Genomic DNA, 27,339 nt, shown 5'->3' on the forward strand with positions numbered 1-27,339 from the left:
TCGACCCGGAACCCCTGGCGTTGGAGCATGCTGTAGGTACTAACCACTCCTACATGGAGCTTGGCCAGTTCCTTTTCGAATCATAGATACGAGATACAGAAATGCATAGCAATAATTTTGATTGCTTCGGAGGAGAAGTGTAAATTCAACAATGATGTCGCAAGAAAATATCTAGCTTTTAAAGAATCTAAGAAATGACTGTGAGGTGAAGGTATAATATAAGATGGCTGTTGAAAGAGTGTGGTAAATGTACCATGCTACGAAGCTGGAGGTCCTAGGTTCAAACTCTTGTCAGGCGAGATTACAATCGTATCAAAGAAGGAATTTAAAGGTCGGAAAGGGCATTTTGGGACAATCAAAAGGGAATTTTCAGTCTGAACGAGGAACAACACTGGTAAGAGAACAGCAGAAGTGATAATGGAGGGATCGGGAGTGGCCCGCGAATCAAGAGAATAACAGCTGTTACGCACAAGTTTCAGGAATTGCAAATGTTTGAAAATTCTAGCTAGATCGTTTCAGCATTGTCTTTGTTGTATTTTTGTGAAGCTTTCAATATTTTTTTCAAAAATGAGTTATTGCCTTTTGTTTCTGAACTTCCATTAATTCAACATGCCAGAATTTTCAGGTGATATGCACCAGGAGGGGCGCATAGTGGCTGAAATCTCGCTTTCAACTCTAGTTCCAGTTCCAATTAGTCTATCTGTGCACAAAGTGGACTTAAAACAGAAAACTCATATTTCTCATGTCCTTATTGAGATGTTAATTTTGTTCCTTACCTGTTTATCTACAGTTTTCACCTTTGTAACTTCTCTCTTTCGTTTTGTTGCCTTTCTTGCAGCTTACCTCATTCAGTAAATTAAGTGTTCGAGCTTGTGTTTATGTAAATAGTATTTTTAAATTATTGAAAATAATTAAGTTTTTAAAAAAGTCATAGTAGGAAATTTTTAACTAATTAGTTCTCTCTTTTTGTAGGATTTCAAGTGCAGTCAATGAAGATGCATCTGATGAAAATAATTTGCAAAACGTTACTCACAAAACAGGCTCTAGCAAGGAAAATTACGTGAATGGTACACTTTCTATAGTTAATAGCATCCTTGCGAAATCAAAGAAGAGAGGGAGACCAAAGTTAGGTAGCCCCACTTATCAGAGCGAAGATCATGTGTGTGTTGTGTGTGCCAAAAAATTTGCTACTCGTGAGAACTTGCGTGTGCATTTCAAGAATCACACAGAAGAGCCAGAACACATATGCAACATTTGCAGAAAGAAGTTTCGCAAAAAAGCAAGCCTGATCGCTCACACTGAAACACATCCTGGAGATAAGAAACATGTGTGCAGCATCTGTAACAAAGCATATCTGCACGAAAGTAATCTCCGTATTCACTTGAAGGCCCACAAAGATGATGGCATCTACACCTGCAATATCTGCGACAAGATATTTCTGACCAAAACAAGCATCCAACACCATGTGAAAATACACAGTCGCAAAAGTGTTGCATGCGAAATTTGCAACAAGGTATTTTTCACAAAATCTGGTCTTGTAGCACATATGCTAGTTCATTCTGGACAGCGTAATTTTCAGTGTGACATGTGCAAGAAAAGTTTCACCCAAAAATGCCAACTTGAAAATCATATTCGCAGTCATACAAATGAAAAACCATACAGTTGTGAGTACTGTGGTGCTACATATAAAGACCCATCAGGTTTATATCACCACAGAAGACACCATAGTAATGAAAAATCGTACACCTGTGAAATATGTGGAAAATCATTTTCAAGGAAAAGCTTGCTGGACAGTCACAAAATAAGTCATTCCAATTCAAGGCCTTTCATATGTGATAAATGTGGCAATGCATTTAAAACGCAATGCTACCTTCGAAGACATACAGAATCACTTCATTAATGCTACCTAAACTTATATAACTGTAAGCTATGTGATTGAGGTACTTTTGTGGGGTTGCCTTATATGTTTGTTTCATCATGGTTTTGGCTTATAACTTGTGAACAAGGCATTTCTGGAAAGGTGTTCCTTATTTGAAGTTGATGTTTGTGACCCCTTCCATCATCCCTAAAAGTTTGTTACATTGCCACGGAAACACCCTGTTTATATACATATAAGGTAGTAGGTAAAGCACTTTCATGGTAGCTACACACCAGGAATTCCTTGAATTTCAGGAATTCTGCATGAATTATTTTTGGCGAAGCCATAAAAAACTGCAACTTTTATTAATCCAAATCCTATTGAATTTGTACATATTTATAAATGAGGCAGGTTTTTCACACTTTACTTTTTATTTTTATCCAGGAAGGAAAAGAAAGCTGTGTGGAAAATAAAACAGAATTATCTCAACCTGTTTATTTTGTTAATGTCCTTTGCAGAAAATCTAGTCTGAGTATGTAAAATGGTAAATGTAAACTCCATACCTTATATCAAATATTTTAAATATATACAATTTAATTTAATTGAATTAGAATTTTTGGATACATTGGAATCACACGCTCCCTTTATATTGTTAATATATTTTTGTGTGTATGTGGGTGGGTGGTGAGAGGCAGTAATACGTAAGCTGAAATAGAGAAAACATGTGCCTTGAATTTTTGGAATTCACCTTGAAAACCAGGAATTATACTTGAATTTTATTGTAGTCTTAAGGAGTAGTCACCCTGACTTTGTTTCATGCCATGAAACATATGTAAGGGAATGTGTGTGTGTGTGTAAGGCCCCACACATTCTTCGAAGTTGGCCATTTTGGAGGTGATGTGATCACAATCACATTCCGGCTGCCTTTACCTCCTTCCAGCTTTCCATTTATTTGAGGCTGGGTGAGCCCCAGAGTCGCTTTATGCATGGACAAGGCTGGAAATATTCCGATCTTAGGTCATCCACCCCAGGAATCAAACCTTGGTCTCCCATGCGACCGTCAGATGCTCTACCGAGACATACATTCAGTGATGTAGTGCGATGCAAGTGTACCAACCATTGCAAAATATCTGTAATTGTTTTAATTTTCAGTAATAAATTTTGATTTTATTTATTAATATAGAATTGTATATTTCAGTCAGGCAAAGATCTAGAAATAGATGTATGCAGAACAAAATATGACTGTTTTTTTCAAATCTTGAATTGCTGAACATTAACAATACCTTTCAACATTTAAGCACTATACCAACAGGTAAAATATAGTTACACATGTTAATGTGCATTAATTATTCTGAAAGCATGTAGCATTTACAAGTAGAACAGCAAAAGTATATTTTGAAAGTAGTTTTGATCTCTGGCAATGTTTCATTCTATTATCCTAGATTAGTCTACTGTCAACAATTTCCCAGTTCTGGCATAAATTTTCCATAGTATATTGAAAAAATTCAATCCAATTTTTATATTAGGAATGGAACACGTTAATTGATCCTCTGATAATATCAGCCAATATAGTTGCCGATAATTTTACCAATGATTATTATTATTATTGGTTTGTAAAATGTATGTCAAATTGTAAAATTTATTTTTCTAAGACAAAACCTATTGTATTCACATGGTTCCATGCATTAATTGAAGAGGTCAATCAGCTATTCAAGAACTTCTAGGAACATAAAAAAAGTTTGTTGAATACACCTTGATTACTATATTTTCTTTTGAGCCAATTTCTGGCCATACTTTTCTTTTAATTTTTAATAACAGTATAACCACGCTATTCACCTACAATGTTCTTCAAATCGCTCATCTATCTTTTTAGTTTGTCTGCTCGGCACAATGCCTTGTGGGAACAAAAGACTGCCAACAAGTATGGTCAGGGGTGACCATCCCCCCTAAATCATGTCATTCGTGCCCTCAAACCTTATAGTAATCTCCACAAAGTAGTTAATTACGACAGCGTGTGTACCAAAACTAACTTTTTCTTATCTTTACTGAACACTATATTTGATCTGCTCTGCTTCCCTAAACAGGGGTACCCATCACTCAAGACCACCCCCTAAGATCGTTCATCATAATCCCCCCAAAATAATTTGGATGAATACATAATAATTGATGTCCATTTTGAATGAAATATCATGTTGAACTGTCCATATTTTTAAATTGTTTGGTTTCCAAAAAAACTTAAACCTAGCACATTGATTGGTTAAATGTAGTAAATTAAATTATGTAAATATGCATATAAATAGTGTTTGTGAGTGGGTTTATAAAACTCACACTTTGAGTATTTAACACAACTTGTTACACAACTTAGGATCCCGAGATATTTAGTCTTTTCCGGCTTCTCTTTTGGCACATTAGGGGCCAAAAACTAGTGGATACCATATAGCTAAATACAGTCTCCAAAATTTAATGTTCGAACTCACTCCACTACAGAAATCTCTTGACGATCTTAAGACTTAACACTTTATCAAGAGCTTCCTATCTTCCCCTTTAAATTTAATATTCAATCCTACCACCAAAATTTCCATGCCAATTTTAGACATAATGTTGATATTGAAGAGTACATATTGCCTCATCCAAAAAATTAATTCCCAGTCTTCACACCAGAATTTCCAAGACAATAGTAATGCACAAGAATTGGATACCCCTCTTAATTTAATTCTCAATCCCTCCATACTAAAATATCCACCATAATCTAAGACCTAGAGTGGGATACTGTCTCCCCCAACGTTTAATTCAGAATCCCCCAACCCATGTGTCAGTTAAGGGCTAATATGTAAGAATTAGATACAAGGGTCGTTCAAGGTTGACCGGGACTTTTATTTCTGCAGAGGAAATAGGTAGCAGAAGAAACACCAAACTATGTCAGTTTTTCAAAGTATTCTCCGTGCGCGCCGAGGCACCATTGCCATCGTTCTGGCAGCTCCCGAATTCCTTTGGCGTAGAAAGAACTTTGTTGTTGTCGTAGCCACTGGAGGACATCGCTCCGCAGTGCTTTGTCTGTCGTGAATTTCTTCCCTCCCAGATGGTCTTTAAGGGGTTCAAACAAATGATAATCACTGGGGGCTAAATCCGGACTGTAGGGGGGATGGGGCAGAACTTCCCAGCGCATGTCGGCCAGAGTTGTTGTTGTCACCCAGGCATTGTCATGGAGAAGAATGACATTTCCAGACAACATCCCAGGTCTTTTCTTGCGAATGGACTTTCGTACAGCACCACTCAACAATGTGGAGTAATACTGGGCATTAATCGTGCTCCCTTTGTCCAGAAAATCCACATGGATAACGCCCTTCATGTCCCAAAAGACACCATGATCTTTCCAGCGGACGGCTGCGTTTTGCTTTTCTTGGGGGCGAGGAACCTTTATGCCGTCACTCCATGCTGCATCTTTTGGTCTATGGGGTTGAATTGTGCAACCATGTTTCATCACACGTGATGATCGATTGCAACAATTCATCACCTTCTGCTCGAAACCGATTCAGAAGCTGTTCACAGACCGTCCTGCGTGTCCACTTCTGATCGAATGTCAGCTGGCGGGGAACCCACCTTGTACAGATTTTGCGAAAGCGTAAGTGGTCGTGAATGATTGTCTCAACACTCCCGACACTGATATTCACCTCGGCAGCAATATCCCGCACTGTTACTCGCCGGTTCTCAAGAATCATTTGCTCAACACGTGCGATATTCACTGGTGTGACTGCAGTCGGGTAAATGTGTCCACGTGCTTCATTTGTCAACAGCTCCCGTCCTTCGCGAAACTGCTCACACCATTCGTACACTCTTGTCCGCGACATCGTTTGTTCACCATACTGTGCTTGCAATCGTCTGAAAATCTCAGCTGGTTTCACTTTCTCCTTCACGAGAAATTTGATTACACACCGCTGCTCCACAGCCACAGACACACTGCTTGCCGCCATGTTCGCTGCAACTGCTGCGCATGTGCGAAATATGTCATGCCGGGCGCTAGTTACTCGCGAAGGAATACATTACGTCACCCGCACGTTTCATCATGATCCGGCTATTCATCGATTTTTTACGTACGAAAATCCCGGTCAACCTTGAACGACCCTTGTATTTCTCCCCCTTCCTTCGATAATACCCTTAAACACTTTCTTTTCTTCATCTAATGGATTAAATATGATGCATTTAAGGTGTAAAATTTTTACATTTATGTTGGAAAAATATATAAATGTTGAATTTTTATATTATTTGAAAAAAAATCCTCCCAAAAAATCTGAATGGCACAGCCTGCACCATAATCCCCCCCTGTGGGCACCCCTGATTATGGTAACAACAAGTATTGTGTGAGGTGAAAACTGGCAGATGAGTCAGCCAATACCACACAACTAGTCCAACTCCAACTAAAATCCAGCAGGAAATCTAGCCTCATGTGATTCAGGCATTATCTGACAGAAAAAAAATGTCAGTGGCAAGTATGTGTCTGTAATTCATTACATTCACACAGGGCAAATTACTGTTTCTCAGGATGGTTGCACCGAAACAAGACCTGAACTAGCAATACCAAGGTATTCTTCGTTGACTAGTGGGAATGATTGTAGAAGTAAATCGGAGCCTTCGTAGAATTCATTTAGGGACTTGATTTTAATTAGAGAACGAAACCTGGCCTGCCTAACCTAAGCATGAAAGCATATACACAGAGCGGCAATTTGACGAAGTAGGTGGCGCCACTCTGCAAGTTTCTGTGGTGCTTGCAAGTAACATGTACCTCATAAACAATTGACGCAGAGGTCATTGACCTTGAGTGACATTGCTGCTTGTGGTGTTGTTGAATGTGGGCACTTGTCGTGAAAGTGCGTTGTGATTTCAACATGGAATAAAGAGCAAACATCAAGTTTTGTGCGCTCTTGGGTAAAACTGCTTCGGAAACATTTCACATGTTGTAGCAAGTCTATAGGGACAATTGTTTATCCTGTACGCAAGTATTTGAATTGCTCAGGCATTTCAGTAAAGGACGGGAGCCAATTGAACATGACGAGCATCAGCTGTAGCAGGGACGGTGAGAACACCAAAATTGGTTGAGGAAGTGAGGATAATCATTACTGAAGACTGAAATTTCAGACAGACTGTTACTGCTGCATTTTATCTTGAGGTACTGAAACGTTTGGTATAAGGAATAACACTGTGAGGCCCGAGTATCAGAATGATTGCATCTGGAGTCTGCTTCATGACAGTGCCCCAAGTCACAAGACTGTGATTGCGAAGAACTTTTTGTCCCTAAATAGACTGTGTTGTCACACCCTGCCTACTCACCGGATCTGGCTCCGTGTGATTATTTTTTTTATTTCCTAAACCAAAATCTGCACTGAAAGGTTCCTACTTTTATGATGTACCAACAATCAAGAAGGCTACGACATGGATTTTAAAAAGCGTTACACAAAACGAATTCCAGCAATCCTTCCATGCACTGGTAGGCATTGCGCTTAGATGTGTGGATGCAGGAGGGTCCTACTTTGAATGATCCAAGGTAAGTAACTTTCTATGAAGACTTTTTTATTTTTTACAGCACCAGTCTCGATTTCAAATTGCCGCACTGTGTATTGAACAAAATCTTAAGTAATTGCTAAGACTCCGTAGTATGTATTAACAGACGTAAATCGAAATCAAACCATGTAAAAATTGCATTCGTAGCATGATGAAATCGCAATAAAAGAAAAGGAACCTGGGCCGCCAAACCTTATCTACCAAATGAAATTAAACTGTCGTTAGAGGCAACGCGTTTTCGGAACATCTCTGAGTTCTGTCGCTTCGCTAGTCAGCGAGCCTAAAATGGTCTTCTTCCTTCTGACGGCGTAGCAGGTTGCGCAGAACGACATGCTCAGAAATCATTCGTGAAAGTGATACCGAGGTGCGAGGATCTGGTGCTAGACTTGAGCGTGCTGCTGAGTGTATGGAAGTGCGATTTCGTAGTGTGTTCCTCACATAAAATATGCCTCCTGTTCATTCCAAAGTTTATCGTAGAACGCTTAGGGGACAAACGCGTGAAGTTGTGGCAAACGTCTTGCAATTCATGCAAGAAGAGGCTGACCAAAATGTTTTAAAGTTGCCTCTTAAAAAAGTCATTGACCGTGTTTGTGCTGCGACAGGTGTATCTTTAAGTACGGTAAAATCAATTAAGAAGGAAAGTTCGGCGGTTCGTGCTGGATCATCGTCATCATACAGTACGCCCCGTAGAAATAAAAATCGTCCGCGGCCGTGTACAGATATAGATGATTTTGACATGTGCGTTGTTCGGAGAACAATTAATGAATTTTACACCGTAGACAGGCAAGTCCCAACAGTAAAATCTGTGCTTGCAAAATTAAGGAAAACCATCGGATATAAAGGGCAGGCAACCAGTTTATTGAAGATCTTCAAAAAACTTGGGTTTAGGTGGAAGAAAGTGGAAACTAATAGACGTGTGCTTATTGAGAGGAATGACATTCGGAATACAAGGATTGCTTATTTACGGGCCATCAGTAGATATCGTCGGGAAGGCCGTCCTATTGTATACACCGATGAAACATACATTCATAGTTCCCACACAACCACTAAAACATGGTGCGACGATAGTCTCGAGGGCCTGAAATCTCCAATATCCAAAGGGCAACGTCTCATTATTGTCCATGCAGGCAGCGACAAGGGGTTCATCCCTAACGCCCTTCTGATATTTAAATCCAATCAGAAAACTGGAGACTACCACTCGGAGATGAATTCCAGCAATTACATGCGGTGGATAAGAGAAATGGTCATTCCAAATTTACCCTCAAATTCCGTCTTCGTAATCGACAACGCATCCTACCACAATATTCAGAAAGAAAGATGCCCTTCGTCTAACACCAAGAAAAAGGAAATGCAAGAGTGGCTATTAAAAAACAATATACCATTTACGGACGATATGTTCAAGCCTGAACTATACAGCCTTATAAAACTGCACAAACCGAAGATGAAATCCTACGTTTTAGATGAACTGATGAATGAACATGGCCACACAGTCCTTCGCTTGCCTGCATATCATCCCGATTTAAATGCTATAGAGAAAATTTGGGGCATTTCTAAACAATGGGTTGCAAATCGCAATGTGACTTTCAAATTAAATGATGTGTGGGAACTTTGTAAGGAAGCGTTTTCGGTGATTGGAGAGGAGGAATGGGAGTCATGTTGCAGCAATGTTAGAAAAACTGAGGAACAATACATTCGGACGGAGGGTTTGCTGGAACCAGAAATAGAGCGTCTGGCTTTCAGGGTTGGCGACAGTAGCAGCAGTGCGGACGATTCATTGTCGAGTGCAGAAGATTCTTGTTGCGAAATGTCCGATTCAGGTTCTGAACTTGAAGGCATAGAAGACCTGGAATAAATCATTGGTTTCTTCATTTGATCGTATTTGCAGTATTTACAACACATAAGGTAAGCTTATTGTATTGTTTTCGCTAGTGAGCTTTTGTTGTTCTACAATTCTGCATTGAGTCATTGTTACCCACTGTTTTTTGTTCACTTGCAACGCTGCTTGAGAATTGTAAACACGCGCCAACAGTCGCGCGTTGCAACTCCCTCACCAGTTGATTCGGTTTCTGTGCGACTCGCTTTCAACTTGCGCATAAGAACACCTCAGAGATGTTCCGAAAACGCGTTGCCTCTACCCTCCGTCCACCCTATCGTCGCCATTGTCATAAAAAAGCTTCGCACAAGAATATATCGGAATTCGCAAACATTGGCGTGCCGAAAGGTGGAGTATGTTCTTTTATAGAAACACTTGGACAAATGGGGGGGGGGGGGAGGTTATCCACCAACACTACGGGTGGGGCGTGGAAGACAGAATTTTTTGGATCGGGACGGGAATTATTTATATCTCGACATTCGGGACGGAAAATGTTCGAAATTTTCCAGAGATCTGGAAATCTCGAATTCTACTCGTCATTTTCACTTTTAAATGATTGTTTTAGCGGTAAAATTTTCGTATCCGCAAAACGTATTTCTTCAATTTTACAGGATAAAGTACTTACCGAACTGACTTTCCCTACACTTTTGAAAGGTCGTGGAAGTGTTTTTTTTCCACCATCGGTTAATTTATTTCGCGGTAAATCATGTATTTTTGAAGATTAATGTCCAATGCACGAAAGCTGTTGCCTCTATGTCCTTCCACTACGTGAATCTAGTGGTGGGTTCAAGCCGTTCATTTGTGTGAGTCGACTCATGAGCGCTCGCTCACTGAGAAGAGTCGTTCAAAAGAGTCGTCAAGCTTTTTTTTTCTCGAAACACATGCCTGAAGAGGGGGAAGGGGGGGGGGGTAGGAGGTATTGAAGCAGATGATTGTATTTAAATAAACGAACACAACGGAACGTATCAGCCTCTGTCCTTCAAGATTAATAAATTGTATTGCATTTTTGTGTATGTGTCAGGCCCGTAGCCAGGATTGCTTACTAGCGGGGGCAAAGTCAATCCTAGAGGGGGCAAATTTTTAATATATTGTGTTGCATTGGCAGATATAGCAGGGTACAGAGGGGCGCTTGCCCCCCTCCTCCAAACGTGATAAGTAACAGCATAGACTAGTTAGGTTAGGTTAGGTTCTAACTATTCTATGGTAACAGGAAAGGGATGATATCTTGAAAATCCAACGAACAAAAAAAGTTCGAGCAACATCAAATAACAATATTTCGATAATGACCTTTCGGACTAACAAAGAATACAAAGATGAAGTTTAACATATATAGACTAATTGGGATTTTATCTACTTTATATTTACATGTCAATAATGTTAATAGACGATTAATATGTAACTTTGGGCTTCTCTGCGGAACTGATTAAGGAAGTCCTTTATAAATTGTGCTTCATAATGCACTATAATTTCCAGTATGCAATATTTTTACACACAAAGGAATCTAAAGAGAATCCAACACCACCATTATGTTGTGTTATGCAAGAAAAATCGAATTAATTAAATAATAATGGTTACATGTTATCTACACTTTGATGAATTGTGTAAAAATTTGTATAATTTTTTGTAGGCCTACTTGCTAAAACATGGCTCCTATTTGCTTCAAAGGGGAGAGACTTGCATCACTACAGACAATGTTTGCCTACTGGTTACGTTAACCATTTTGCAAAATATTGTGTCATTGAAATACATGTGTTTGACCAGGCGCGTCGCGTGATAATGTTCGCATGAGCACGTGAACACTCATGTATATGTTTTAAATTACGTACATATTAAATGCACACACACACACATATATTTAATTGAAAAAAATACTTTTTTGATGTTCGAATATGTACACACAATTTACTCGGAGTTGACGTCTTTCACGTCTGATAACTTTTTTAGATAGTTGGTAACACTGACTCCTGTGTTGCACGGTTGCGATGAACACAATTGCTGTTTTGTGTGTTGTGAACTGGCAGCTAACGGGCTGTTGGCCACTATACCGCAGAAGTGTTCACTGGTCTGTGCGAACATATGGTGCTGGGAGCCCGGATTCAAGCGGCAATACTTCTTGCATTCGACACCAGAGTGCAGCATATACAAGGCATGCCTAGGGGGACTCGAGACGGTCTGCACTACATAGTTGCAAACTTTAGTGTGAAGTCGCTAAACCTTGCGGATTTTAAATTCCAGTGGGCGCTAAAGTTCACGGAATAGTGACGAGCGACTTTTCTTTAGAAACTAGTCTGCAGGAGTTACATATCTCTCAAGGTTTATATGATTTGCGCATGTGCGGCTAAGGGCCATTCAGACTGTGCAACTTTTTTTTAGTAATCGACGTTTTTAATGCAAAAAAAAGAAGAACTCTCACCGAATTAAATTGCAAAGGAAAGTGCCGACTACATTTACATCAATTGAACGGGCATTTTTCTGGTAACTATACTCAGAATAGTATGGAGTCCTAGGCCTAAATAGCTGTTACCGTAAAAAAATTTAATTGATGTTAGTAAATTATTTTTACTATTCTCTACGTTATTGGAATATGCTTATTGTGTGAAGAACAAAATATAACTTTCAGAATATTAGAGATGCATTTTTGCTGCACATAATATTTTCTTCTTTGAAGTTAGAAAGTTAAAATGAAATATGCATAAATTCTCATTTGAAATTAAGTATTTTTTTTAATGTACATATAAACGCACAAACATTCAAATTTAATTTATTGGTTGGAATAAACCTGATGTAAGTTGTTCTTTACAGCACTTTTTAAAAATATATTTTGCATTTTTCACCAGTAAATTTGATTCAGCAACTTTTAGCGCATGTTGAAGATTTAGCAACTTCTGCATTTCAGTTGTTGGCAACACTGTTGCTGTGGGAGACCTGCAAGGGACACGTTATTTTTGGAAAGGTCAAGTTCCCTTCCTTTTGCGGGGCAATAAAAAAGCCTATGCTCTTTGGCGGCAACCGGCAAAACGCGGTTAGAGTGGTGTCGACTGTTGGAGAGCGCGATATCTATTGGCAAGCGGTTGGGTGACCTTATGTGCCTTGGCTTTCAGACGTGCGTGCGTGTGTGTGTGTGTGTAGTGTAGTGTTGTGTTTTGTACACTATGAATACTGTTAGGAGTTTGAAAGAAACTCCATTTTCGCGAATGAGCGAAGCAGAACGAACTGAAGTAAAAAGGATGGGCCCTCACCAGCCGGACCTCTACATTGTACAAGAGGTAGAATACAAGTAAAATTCACCACAGTGGTTACAACAGAAATTACTAAAGGAACTGTATCCTGTATAAAGGTAAGTGCCAGCATAATGTAGAATTTAGTTTCTCTTGATATCATTATTTAAGTGCATTGTGCGTCGGTGTGTGGCGTTCAATTACTCGACCCACAGTGAGAATTATTTTTTTTCTGTGTAATATCTAGAGCTCAATTATAGGCTTCGGCCGGTTATCCTTCAGGAGGGAGTTCATGTGCAAATGTATAATTGAAAGTGCATATTTAGAGTGTGTTCTTTGGCCACTTATTCGGACAAATCAGTAAGTAGTCTTGTTTGTAATAGATACATTTAAAAAATATTTTAATATATCTAAAAGAGAATTGTTATTCTTTTTTCATCGGACAGTTCTTGTAATTGAACAATTCACTCGAAGCATGGATGGACAAAGGACACATTCTGGGCGTTTGTTACCATTTGCACATAGCTATACAAAAAGACTGCCTCTGGAACGATTAGTTTCGTGCAATGCATAAGATCAAGGATGGTAAATATGTTTGATTGATTTTTTTTGGTGTTTTAAGTCCAATTTATGCTCAGTAAGACTAATCGGGACTGGACCTACAGTTTCAAGTGGGATTCGAATAATTAAGTTCCTCCACGGGTATCGAACCGAGGACCCCTCGATTAGAAGGCAACGACGGGTAAATATGTTAATAATAAGAGTGTGCCGCGGCATCCTGAGGGGCGCTGCGAAATGTTCCAATATTTTCACTGAATTGTTAGTCAGTGCTATGGATGTTTCAAATATGTGCTTATTTAGTACATTTTTACATATGAAATGTTTCTGAATTTGAAATACGTGTTTAATTTTTAACTTAAGGCATACAATCTTACAAGTAAATGACTGATGCAAGTGTTAGAGAGGGCTACATTCTTGGCGCCGCGGAAAAATCTTGAAACGCTAAGGGCCCCGTGAAGCAAAGAAATTTGAGAACCCTTGCATTAAATGGTCAAAAATCAATCTCTCTGAACCATGGCAAAATGATGCTAGGAGGGAAAATACGAAACACGAGGGAAGAAGGAACATATGGAATGTCACATTGATCATAAGCATGCCAACCGAGTTATTGTGGGCAGGGCGAGGTCATTCTGTATAATTCCCAAATATCTTACATACAAAATATTTTTTTCTGGACTGGACGCGTCCTCCCCTCTGTCCCGCTAACGATGCACGTGCTTTCAATGCTGAATGAATGTGGTTGGTTAACATATGGTCGGTGTAATAGAAAGTAGATTGCGAAGTATGGTAGTCTTGCATTGTACATACCTGAGATTGCATGTTATACTAATTAGGTTGCACTAACCATTACTAATTGTAAATTGCGTAATTAAAAGGGTGTTAATTGAATAAAAAAATGTATTACTTCAAATATAGCGTGATTTTTGTGGGAAATAGTTGAAAATAAGTTGAACTGTTATTCCTACTTTTTCAATTGAAGATGAAGTTACAAGGGAGAGGAGTAAATCTCCATTCAGTATAAAAAAAAAATATTGTGAACACCCGTATGTGAACCGCACGCGACGCCACTGTGTTTGACACCCGACAAACAAATAAGAATCCTTTGATTGATCAATGACTTCTTGGATTACAGTGTCATCATTCATATTTCATATCAAGTTTTATAGAGGGAAATGTTGTATCCTCTTTACGTTATGAAAAAATACCTTCCTTAATGATTACGGTACGAAACCAAATGATCTAAGGGGCATCCTTCGCCTTACCCCATTTCCGAAAAAGCGAGGTCTCTGGGCCACTTTTCGCCACCACTTTTTGAGCAGAACCGTACAAACCCAAAATTTCAGGGTTTTTTATGCTGATACTGATTTCTGCCAGTCACAGAATGGCTTAAGATATATGAACAAAATTAGGAGAATCAACTCCATATCAGAAGAGTTGACATAATTATTTGTCAAAAAATTAGGTTGTGCATGAGGTACTTTAACAGACAACGTCTGCTACAGACACAATGTAATATTATAAATAGAAGAAAATAAATAGAAAATAATTTGAGAGATTTTCAATCGTATTTATTTCACTGCAGATTTTTTCTACTTGTCATTTTCTTGAACCTATATTCATAGGGTGCTGCCTGATAACATCGAAAATTTTTACAGTGTGTACAGGACATCAAGGAAGGCAACTTTTATCAATGACTATTTACTCGTCTAATTCTTCTTTCGATGTTACAAGCAATCGAAATATAGCATCTTATGACCTTAATGTATGCAATCCCATTGTAAGCTTCGCAGTTGCAAATGTAATTTATTTTTACTGCCGTTTAAAATTCTTGAGAGTAATATATATAACATGCTATGCAAACAGTCAGGGTTAAAACTTAACTTTCCCTTTATAAAATGGATATCATGACACACACCTATGTTCCTTATCAAATTTAATGCGTTTGCATAGAGAAATGATTCATAAGATTTGAAATTCACATTTATATTTCATAAGATGCTTAGTGTAACCTGTCTCACACTACAAATTTTATCGCTTTCTAAACGAAATAATAAATGTGAAAAACTATCACATTTTCATCGTGTTTGATAATAATTTGAGCCAGTAAGCTGTCCTACATCTTCCACTAGCCGACCTCCATGGTGGGATGGTTACATAACACACTACGAAGCCAGGGGTTCCAGGTTAGAGCCTGGCATGAATGTTCTTTGTGAACAGAGGCGAAACCACAAATCTTTATATGGAGAGGGGTCAAGTACCAGAACAAACATGCCAATTATAATAATAGTAATATAGTGGTGGTAGTGGTAGTAACAATAATAGCATTAAAAGAACGTTATTATTGTCGTAAATCATGCAAAAGGGGGTAGAAGTCGGTACTAAAGCATTTGTGTTTGAACAAATGCTTTGAAATATTTTTCCAATACGTTCAATTTCATATTAGCTAGTAATGGAAAACAAGCACACAAACTGTATTTTTGAAAGACAGAATATGCATGACATTATTCTTTTTGCACATATGACACGTACAACTTTCATCTACAGCATATTTTTTACACATATGCAACATGGAGCGACATAAAATAAGAAAATACATATGCAACACGTTAACTCTAAATTGTGTACGTATTCAAAGTTTCTTTAACAACAATCTGAAGTATATATCTGGCCTTACTTCTCTCTCAGGTAATTTAGAATGTATTACAGAAAATAATCATATTGGGATCAAAGCAAGCAGGAAAATCTTTAGATCCAAATATTTGCAAACTGAAAACAATATTGATTTAATTTCACTGGGCGCCATAGGAATCTCTAACATTTTTTTTTTTCATTTAGATTGTTTTGGCCCAGGGTTGACTCCCACTGACCCCTAGCTGCGGTTCTGCACTACGAACTAGAAGAATAGTATGTTTGCGAGCGAAGCGAGCAAGAAAATTTTACGAAATGTACTTTTATTTGTATAAAATTTGAAATCGGGGATGCAATTGCCACTCTGTGCCCCCTGTAAGTGCCCTTAGCCGTCTGGAAGAAAAATGCAAGAAACACTTGAAAACTAATTCCATCTTGAGTATCCATTTGTCCTGTTATTCTTAGATTCTGCTAGTCATGTTTCTTTACTTCAATGCTTGCCCCCCCTAGATTGGACTTCCCTCCAAGATTGGGGGGAACGACAATGCCCCTGCCCCCTTGTGGTTGCAGCACTGTTTGTGAGTGTCTCTTCATCAATTTCACGTCATCACTCATCTCCACGATTAGCTGGATGTGGCAGAAAAGCAATGCTAAGTAACAAAAATCCACTCCCTTTCTCTCGCTATTACCAAAAGATAGACTTGGGAAACAAAAAATTATGAAATTATGCAGTTCAAACTTCATAGCAACACATTCGAGAAAAAAAAACATCCATATACATTAACACTTTTCATACAAGACTACTCAAAGTGTCACAACTGTTCTAGATAATGAAAATTGCGAAATCATTTTCCGAAATCTGAATCTGGAAGGGAATCCCCCCAATCCTGATACGACGTTATACGGAATCCGACACGCCTTCGTGTTGCTAGAGTAATACAGGATATAATTGTAAAGATTAGTGAGAATTCCAGGTAGGAATGTGTTCTGTATTTTTCACAGGGGGGGCAAAGCATGCTCTCAGGGGGGGGGGCAGTTGCCCAGCCTTGCCTCCCCTCTAGCTACGGGCCTGGTATGTGTGTGTGCGTGTAGCCGACTAGATAGCCAAGATTCTGAAGTAATCGACATTTGAACTTGCCACAGAATTTCCCGGGTTCTAGTCCCGGTCTGGGCAAGGATATTCTTTACGAGTGTCCCTTCATCTATATCATCACGCATCATCCTCATCGTCGCGGTTACTTAAAATTTGAAGAAAAGGGGCATAAAATAAGAAGAATACAAATACGAGTCTGTGTGTGTGTGGATATACATATATGTGTAAACAGTAAACACACACACACAAACAAAATTTATTGCACATACTTGTTTTCATTACTCTGGCCGTGTCCGGATTGGCAAGCGCTCCGTCACGTTCTCTCCCGTTGCTCTCGCGTGCCGTCGAAGTCACGTCCAAGTCGTCCGAATCTACATGTCCCCTTGTAGTACGTTTGTCACTTTTCCCGCCAGGTGTCAGCCCGAACTTCACCAACCGCGCTCTGGGGCGCAGGCGAATCGCACGGAAGCAGAAGGCAGATGCCAAACAAACATGACAATGATTTCCACCTAGTTACTACTCATATTAAAAACGTAACACGCTATTTCATCATTTACAATTTTTCTACATTCAGTATTATTGATAAAATGTTAAAGTATAACTGAGTTTTACATCCTCTAATCAGTAAATGTTGTCTGTACAAAGTGAAAGTTAGAATATGGCTGCCAAGCGCAGCGTCACAGCGAGTTCAAGCTTGCATCAGTCGCGCCTCTCTGCTCTTCCCTCAGACTCCACGTCTGCCGCGAATTCGGACAACGGAGGTTGGCTGAATCCCCGGATGGAACGGTGCTCTAGGTGACATCTGCTGCCGATTCGGACGCGGCCTCTGCCTCATGAGTGAGATTTTCTATATTTGTATCTTGTTTCAGTTTGCATTTCATGCTGCGGATAATGCAAATTATGCAGTACGATAGCATGCACAGAAATGCTATATAATTAATTATATCAACCTTTTATTAGTAATAACGTGCATTTACATATTCTTCCTTTTTTGCATTCGATCACTGGTTTTTATATCGCAACAAATGTGAGAAAGCGAGTCAACAAAATGCACTCCAGATCTGCGCTGCGACACATGCTTGCCGACTCTTTAAACAGCACGAAGAGTCACAGCACAGTCCCACGACTCTTTCCTCATCATTCGTTCACGACTCTCCTGGCAGCTCGAAGAGTCACAGCACAGCGCCACGACTCTTGTCCCGCCGTTCGTTCGCGACTCTCGAGACGGCACGAAGAGTCATGGAGCACCTTAACGACTCGCTCGCCTTAGCGACTCTTCTCCTCCCTCATCGTTCACGACTCTCGAGACGGCTCGAAGAGTCATGGAGCACCTTAACGACTCGCTCGCCTTAGCGACTCTTCTCCTCCCTCATCGTTCACGAGTCGCGAGCTCTCGAGAGTCGTTACTTTTGAACGACTCGTTCACGAACGACCCATCACTACGTGAATCAATTGTTGCGTGAGTTCAATGATGTAAGCCCCGGTCAGTATTTCCAACCACACCGTTGTTTTCCAAGAAGATGACAATTTTAACTATGTTTGCCGAACCTTACCTAACCTTACCATGCCGTGCATGGTTCATGGGGTTTTCGAACCTAAAAAAAAATTACAAAATCAGTAACACGAAAGTAGATATTTTTCGATGAAGAAGGTTGCAACACTGCATAACCACTGATCGTGGACAACGCTAGTCAAGATTTCTCCGCCATATTGCGTGCAACGCAAGCGAAAACGAACAAACAAGAATTACTCGATATGTCGAAAATTGAGATTATTTGCGTGAAAAAAACTAAATGGCACCTTCAAGAATCCTTAGGAATGCAGAATACGTAAGTACCAATGTGGAAAAGAAGAAAATAAAGGAATTGCAGACGTTTGGCGGTTACTGAAATATTACCTGAACGTTTTAAAATGACCATTCGGTATTTCCCGATCCAGACTTTTCGGAATCCCGCACCCATCACACCCTTAAGGAACATCCTTTTGGCACCGAATACCACAAGTATCTTTAATAATTTCCACAAACTGTCGCGTTTTACTGCATTAGACGAACCCTAACATATATTCGGCATACTTACTAATTTTGACCTCGTAATCACGAATGTGCAGTTAACATTTGGCGGTCACGTCTAGAAATTGCAAAATATGCCGAAATAATTGGGTCCGTGAACGGAATAAACACCCTTGATTTATGAAGAAAACAACTATTTTTTGTAGGGGTGTGCGGGATCCCGGAAAGTCGGGACCGGGATCGGGGGAAAAAAATTCCCGTCCTGATGATTTCCCGACTTCTCGGAATCCCGAGCAGTCGGGCCAATGGTCATTATAAAAATTTGTTAATTCTCGACGTTTTCTGCATTGCAAGTGTCTCGAACTTATCGGAAATTGTTTGTTTTTATTCCAGAAATGCAAAAACAATCACTTAAGTTGAAAATGACTTGTAGAATTCGAGATTTTCAGAGCTTCGGGAAATTTCGAACATTTCTCGTGCCGCAAATTTCCCGACTTTGTCGGTAAATGGCGATTTTTTTCCCATCCCGAATGTCGGGATTAAAAAAAATACAGTCCCGACTAAAAGAAATTCTGTCCCGAACATCCCTAATTTTTTGCAATGATTGGCATTTCAAGACTATGTTTATGACGACCCTGAATTTTAACTGTGCTTGCCTAACCTAACCTTACCGTGAACGGTTCGTGGGGCAAACATTTTTACCACCTTATGCAAGACGCCATTTTCTCAGTATGCGTAACGAATAGTGAACTTCATTTGTTCACATCATCAAACATGGGGCCCGTCAAGTATCTGAGCGACGCTCGCTGAGCAAGATTTTCGCTCGTTGAGCAGACAGATCATTTACTTGTCGCAGTTTGCTCATTGATCAAAATATCAGTGCCTTGCCTTTGAATAATCTGTGGTCAATGTGGCTGTGTCGAGTGGACAAGATTTCGCTGTTAATTATGGAATGGAAATCGAATAGTTGATGTGAAAAAAACTGTCGAAATTTTCATTTTCACACACTTGCACAACATTCCAAACCTACGGTGTATATTTACATTTAATATTTATTATTTGGAATAAATAACACTATCATTAATTCAATTACAAAAACTGGAATATTAATATTTCCTTATTGGTCGCCACGCTATTTGCGGCTCGCCACCCGCCATCCTCATGCAGTTTTCCTCTTCTTCCCTTTGCCACACGAGATCGAAACACAGAAACGCTATATTCTGTGGCTCAAACCTGTGGCGAGCAAGGTTTAAGTTCGCTCAGCGATCAAGTGAGCAGCGCTCGCGGTGCAACGCCTATTTGGCCGTCAAGTAGCCGAGCGATCACGTTGCTCGCTGAGCGCTCATTTACTTGACCCGCCCATGGTTACCATATTAAGGGCCGGTTGCACCATCGCCACTTAATCTGCCACTTTACAAAGTGATGGATAACGACAGGCGGGAGATTTAGGCGGCGGTGGGTTGCACCAAGCATTTTTATCCTCGGCCTTGTAAGGTGGAACTTTCTCCTGCTTGCCGTACGACCTGGCAACAGAAACTGGAGAAAGTTGTGTTTTCGATTGTTTTGTTTGTTTATTACGTGCTATCATCTGCTTGTCAATTCCAAATGCATGCTTTTTCAACTGAAATATGTTTAAAAAAACTAAATATTTATTGCAATAAAATGAAACAGCTGATAGAAGTAGGTAATGCATGTGTCGTACTCTCATATAATATCAAATGTATGTTATATGATACAATATAACCCGTAATCTTTCGAAGTAGTGGGAAGCTTACAAAATTTTCAATTTATTTTTCACGTACTCCAATTAACATAATGCAAAAAAGAATATTCCTCGTCTTATCTTTCAGTAAGACATACGGTCACTTTTTAAAAAATATTAAACACTACTAAACAGTGACCAAAATTTTACGAAGTCGTAACAAATGCAAGTTACATTTATTCAATTTTTAGTGCAAGGCTGACATATCTGAGTTTGTGTAAATATACGGAATGAGAAGAGCAATCTTCTATTCTGCTCTTACTAATTTATCATTCGTTTCTGTTAATGATTTATCAATCCGTAACCCCTTCTTTAGCGAATAGCGAGTATTAGTATTATCAACGTTGACCATCTTATAGGTTTCTTCTTTATTTATAATGCAGCTTTTGTGAAAGTTGGTTAACGATGCAGATGAAAATTAAATTTTTGTATTCAAAACAAATTCGAATAGCACAAAAAAAAAATCGTTAATCAACGGTTCCATGTATAAGGTACATTTTGGGAATTACTATCATCTTAGCACAAAAGGAAGAATCAAATAGTAATGTAAAGTACCGTAGTACTGTATGTACGCATGTTTTATTCTTATTAAGAAAAAAGAAGAAACTCCAGGCTGTATATACTTTCAGATAGGTAGTTTCGTGCAACGTTATATGCTAGTGCAATGCAAGAACGTATATATTTCTTTACAAAAAACAGTAATATTCACCAGGAAAATATACATTGTACATACGTACAAGCTGTGGACGAGCGGATAGGGACAGTATTAGCACCTTGGGTAATACATGCTAACAAGACCAAACATGGCCTGCCTAACCTATCCACGTATGTATATAATAGCTTAAATAAACAAATTATAATTTGCCAAACCTATTTACATGCTTATTTATGCTATTATATGCCTACGTGGATAGGTTAGGCAGGCCAGGTTTGGTGTTGTTAGCATGTATTTCCCAAGGTGCTAATGCTGCCTCTAGCCGCTCGTCTTTTTAGGCCAGTTATTTTGAAAAATCAAATACAAGATCATGTGTATTGCATATGAATGTTAAAAAAAACAGAAAAAACTTGAGTGCACGTTTTATGCATCTTCAGGCATGTAGATTCGTACAAGGTTTATTACAATGGTGCATTTTCTTTGTATCTACGAAACGTAACACCATTCGGAAATTGTTCCTTGTATATACATATCAACGCCGTAAAGATACTGCTGTACCTGTCTCTATTATTATTATTCTTTGCCAGTTTTAAAGTTAAAGTACAAAATCTCGCACAATGTAATTAAAAATATGTTACTTCGCATAAAACGTTTCCTCTAAGTAGTAAATACCGAAAAAAAAACTTTGGCATTTACGTCTTATGCTCTCCCATGAATATTAGGGTAGGGTTGGTTAGGTTAGGTGCAAAACCAGTAGGAAATTGTTCCTTGTACATGCATGTCAACATCGTAAGGATGCTTGTTAACAGTAAACCTTTTTTTTTGCCAATTTTGGAAGTTAACATACAAAATCACACATATACAATGTATACGTTTCTTAAAAGATTGGTATTACGTCTTATGTACTACTAGGTATGTAGTTTCTTGCAAGGTTATTATTGTAAATGTGTGTGTTTGTAAAAACACATCACGCATTCGGAAATTGTTCCTTGTACGTACATATGTATGAACTGGACGGTAAGAGTAGCTACTGCTAAATATTATACGTGCATTCATTGCCAGTTGTTGTTCGGAAACAACACATTACTTGTTTATTTGCAATGTTACATTCACACCAATGGCGACGGAAGTGACTCTAATAATATTACACGTGTTTTAATCTTAAAGATTACAAATTACCAGGATTGTGAAAAAGCAACTGATGCATGGTGTACATTTCGTGTATTGCGTTTGGTTGAAAAAAATTGTTACAGCAAACACACATTCATTTATTTGGAACGGCATTTTAATACAATTTTGCAAGCATCAAACGCATTACTTTAACCTGGTTTTATTTTCTGTACCCGCATGCACTCAAATCCTACATACGGAATTACAGTGAAACTGCTAATGCTAATATCAATATACAACATTTTCGGAACACACACGAAAATGACCATCTAATATTCATTTCTACACATATATTTACAAACCTTGCTTTATTTATTGCCGTTCCTGGGATAATTAACAAATCCGCCTTTTTTTTTTTTGCTCTTATTTGGTAATGCAAAACATGCAGCAAACTTTCGCAATTTGCAACAGCTGATCGAGACTTTGCCATTTTATCAACTATAAAAGTGTAAACACAGATTATACTAGGTGCTGCACGTATCTGTTCGCTGCACAGTGTACTGCTTTTCCATGTTTACCTGGCACTTAACGCGTTAGGCGGAGCCCCGACCGCCACTTACGTTACACGGGACTTTAAGTGCTAGGTAACGTTAGGCGGACATTGAACAACCGCGAAATGGTGTTAAGTGGGGGATATGACGTTAAGCGGAGATGGTGCAACCGGCCCTAAGTTGACGCTGGACTGACTACCCATTTGCTATTTATCGCCTCACACGGTACTTGTTACACCGTACTTGTCGATAGTCTTTCGTTCCCATAATGGCGGCCGCGCGAGATGTAAACAACGTATCACTTCACACTTTTAAAATACGATAACTATTCAACCGAGTGGAATATCGCTTCGTATTAAATACTTTTAGGTAGAGAAGAACGGCGCTGATAAAATACATACTTTACAACGTTTACTATACACGTATGGAAGAATATTTTAGCTTTTTCAATTGTAAACATGCCTGCACTCGGAAACCACAGACAAAAAACGCTACTTTGCAAACTCACAGATTATCTTTACATGGCCAAACTTTGCTCTGATTGGCTGGTCCACAGAATCTAGTCGAAGAAGTTAGTAGCAATTAGAACATGTCCTATTCCTCAAAACCAGTCAAGCAGTCAGCCAGTCGGCCATAATTTCTACCTAGAAAGTCAGTTCATCGCCAACTAGAGCTTTCCAACTAGAAATCCAGTTCCGTATGATAGGGGCTTTAGTGTATCTACAATCAGTGTTGATATCTGCACGTAATTTTGAAATTTCTAGACGTAACCGCCAATTTTTAACTGTAGATTCGTGATTACGAGGCCAAAATTAGTGAGTATGCCGAATTTGAAAGCAATCGGAGATACTTCCGGTATTGTAAAACGTATTTCTCCATTTTACAGGAAGTACTCACCGAACTGACTTTCCGTACACTCAAGGTACCTTTTGAAAGGTCGTGGAAGTATTTTTCCCATCGCTTAATTTATTTCGCCGGTAAATCATGTATTTTTGAAGATTAATGTCTCTCCAATGCACGAAAGCTGTTGCCTCTATGTCCTTTCACTCTACACAAAAGAGCAATACGGTATATGTTCAAAATACCAATTAATAATAATAATAATAATATATCTTTATTGAGCGGGCGAGGTTCAGCGTACGCTGTTCTCCCACCTAACCCTTGTCAGAATACAGTCTACAGTTACAAACGGTATATATATCCAATAAGAAAAAAAGAAAAGAAAACAAATAATAATAATAATAGTAAATAAGTAAGAAAGATGGGGAAAAATGCATGGACAATTTGAAATCAAATAAGAACTGTAAAGATACAATTAATGAGTATATGTATACACAAAAAATACATAAAACTAAATTCTAAATACAATTTTAAGTATACCGCGTGAGGCACCTAAAAGTACCACCTGAAATAACGAAGAAACCAGAAACAGTAGCGATGTGAGGTTTGCGGGAAACAATAATATCAAATGGGGCTCGTAAATCGGAGGTATGGTGTGGGTCGAAATATATCGACAAATGGGGCATCTGGAGCAAAGTCATATTTTTTAAAATGAAACGATATACAATAACATGCATAATATAAAAGAGCACACGCAGAGAAACACAACGCCGTTGGTCTCATGCATCTACTGCACATAGGAACGAAGATATGACCATGTGAAAATATGTAAACAAACTAACAACTGGCCCACTTGACCGTCAGTACCACGGCATGTACAAGTATGAGATGTCGGAAGCCATTGGACAAGATGAAGACAGAACGTGTTAAAGGAAGAAAAAATACAGTAGACATCGTCAGCACCTATTTGACAGTGTTACAGCATAATGAAAATGACCATGACAGTATGTCGAAGAACCACTGCGTAAGAAGCGAAAACCTGTCAAAGTGTGTGTTCAAAGTGGTGGCCGTCAGCTGCGATACAGGTAACGAGGCGCCCACGCAAAGATCGTTGCACAGAATGTAGCATCTCGTAGGGAATGTCCCTACAGGCCGCAGTGATGCGGTGTTGCATATCCTCTGGAGTTGTTGGCACATCCCGGTAGACAATGTCCTTCAGCTTTCCCCACAGAAAAAAAGTCTAACGGTGGCAAATCTGGGGAACGAGCCGGCCATTTGACAGGCCCTCCACGTCCAATCCAACGATTTGGAAATGTATTTTCCACACATGCTGTAGCGCGTCTTACACTGTGAGCTGGGCACCCGTCATGTTGGTACCACATTTCCCTCCTTGTCTGAAGTGGTATGTCCTCCAATAGTACAGGCAGTTCATGTTGTAAAAACTGTATGTATCGGTCAGCATTCAGTGTCCCTTGTATAAAAAAAGGGCCAATGAGATGTTCACCCACTATACCACACCACACGTTCACACTCGATGGGCGCTGGCGTTCCACTTGGCGAAGCCAATGTGGATTTGTCACCGACCAATAGTGCATGTTCCTTAGGTTGACATTTCCATGATTGGTAAAAGTTGCCTCGTCAGTGAAGAGGATACGTGACAAATCGGGTGTGTCGTGTCGTAACAACCATGTGCAAAACCGAACACAGTCCACAAAATCATTCCCGTGAAGTTCCTGATGGAGGGAGATATGATATGGGTGAAACTTGTGTGTGTGCAGAATGCGCAATACACTTCGCTGACTCATCCCAGCATCCCTGGCAATTTCACGGGAGCTAACGTGCGGATTCACAGCAACAGCGGCGAGAACATTTGTTGCACCTGCCTCACCTGTAGTTGGCTTGTTCCGCACACGTGCTCGTGGTGTTACACTTCCGGTGTCTCTTAATTTAATAAATAACTTACCAAACAGACGTCGAGATGGCTGTCGTCTGTCCGGATATCTCTCTGCGTACACACGGTACGCTTCTGAGGCATTCTTTCGGCATTCCCCATAAATCAGGATCATGTCAGCTTTTTCTATGTTTGTGAACACCATAATCTTCGCTCTTACCACTACGACTGCTTGCTATGAACTAACACGATCTCGTGGACCTGCTATCAAAACTTGCTCTGCGTAAAGGCAGTTCTGTCAGGCACCTGAGAAGTCTTACATGCCGTGGTACTGGCGGTCAAGTGGGCCAGTTGTTAGTTTGTTTACATATTTTCACATGGCCATATCTTCGTTCCTATGTGCAGTAGATGCACGAGACCAACGGCGTTGTGTTTCTCTGCGTGTGCTCTTTTATATTATGCATGTTATTGTATATCGTTCCATTTAAAAAAATGTGACTTTGCTCCAGATGCCCCATTTGTCGATATTTTTCGACCCACCCCATACCTCCGATTTACGAGCCCCATTTGATATTATTGTTTCCCGCAAACCTCACATCGCTACTGTTTCTGGTTTCTTCGCTATTTCAGGTGGTACTTTTAGGTGCCTCACGCGGTATATATAGGCACACACACATGTACACATAAATGCATATTTGTTAATGTTTGATGGTGCAAGAATAGAAATATTTGACATGAAGTAATATCAAATTCTTACATTGACATTAATACATTGTGGGATGTATGGTAATGGACATTTCCACTCAATTTTTTTTACAACAATTTTAAAAACTACACCCTGAAAAAATGACCCCTGCAAGTTCTCGCGTTTCTCTGCGTCCAGTTTACGGCAGAAACGAGACTTCCAAAGTTGCGAGGCTAGCGTTGCGCTGAAAACACGCCGCCGCCATGTTACTACGTCACTCCTCAGGGAGAGCTCGTTTGTCGTCTGCTTCGAGCGTCCAGTTCCGGATGAGTAGCCCACGGTGAGCGAACACGTGCATCAGTTTTACAAATCTGTACCGATTTAAATAATTGAAGAAGGAGCAATATGAGAAAGGAAAGCTATGCTTTGTAATGATCATTCTTCTGTGAAATATCCGTACTGCTCACGTGCAAGATAAATGAAAGGGTTCAGCTGCGTGTGTGTTCTCAGGCCATGCGAAAAATATTGCTTATAAAATTGGTTGCTGACCAGACACTCAAAAGTATTTTTTAAACTTATATTTATCGATATTTACCGTAACCTATGTAGTGCAAAATAGGAATTTTCACATTCTTCACTTTATTTATAAAGCCTATTTAACTTTCTTTTCCATAAAGCAATTTCAGTTTGTGTTCCATTTCTGTTGCGCAAATTATGATCAAATATTTTTGTGCAGGTAAGAGAAAATACACTGAGAAGATTACATTAGTTGCACAGTACATGTCTATACTTAGTTTATGTATAATTATTACAAGGAAATAATGTGTATAACCATGAGCGTATTTAAGGGGGATTCAACGGGTCCAACCCCCCTCTTTTTTTGGTTCACTAAAATTACCAGTTTCCTTGTTCTATCCGCTTGTTCATAAAAAAATCCTTCGGACTTATTTCATTCTCTTAAATTAGAGACGTATAGGACAGATGGGAAGGAAATTTCGTAATTCCACACACCAGATGGGACGGCAGACCAATATCTGCGATTTCCTG

General features: G+C 39.3%; 2 protein-coding genes across 3 annotated transcripts in view; both read left to right on the forward strand.

Moving 5' to 3' along the window:
* Positions 1-27,339, forward strand: part of LOC145999002 (uncharacterized) — a 133,139-nt gene that overhangs the window by 25,341 nt on the left and 80,459 nt on the right. The window contains exon 3 of one of the 2 annotated variants that reach the window (XM_083135863.1): positions 973-3,029. The exons of the other annotated variant lie outside the window; for it this stretch is intronic. Within the exon in view, the coding sequence (XP_082991989.1) occupies positions 973-1,900 (928 nt within the window). The 3' untranslated portion in view covers positions 1,901-3,029. Of the gene's footprint in view, positions 1-972; positions 3,030-27,339 lie in introns of those variants that run through there. 2 annotated transcript variants of the gene reach the window in all.
* On the forward strand, positions 8,151-9,266 carry LOC145998400 (uncharacterized). The gene has a single exon (XM_083134805.1). The coding sequence runs from the start codon at positions 8,151-8,153 to the stop codon at positions 9,264-9,266; it is 1,116 nt and encodes a 371-aa protein (XP_082990931.1).

This window comes from Lepisma saccharinum, chromosome 14 (assembly GCF_977018435.1).
Source record: "Lepisma saccharinum chromosome 14, izLepSacc3.1, whole genome shotgun sequence".
NCBI lineage: Eukaryota > Metazoa > Arthropoda > Insecta > Zygentoma > Lepismatidae > Lepisma > Lepisma saccharinum.

Coding starts and splice junctions, on each gene's coding strand:
- LOC145998400 (XM_083134805.1), top strand. CDS start 8,151: ATGTGCGTTGTTCGGAGAACAATTAATGAATTTTACACCGTAGACAGG.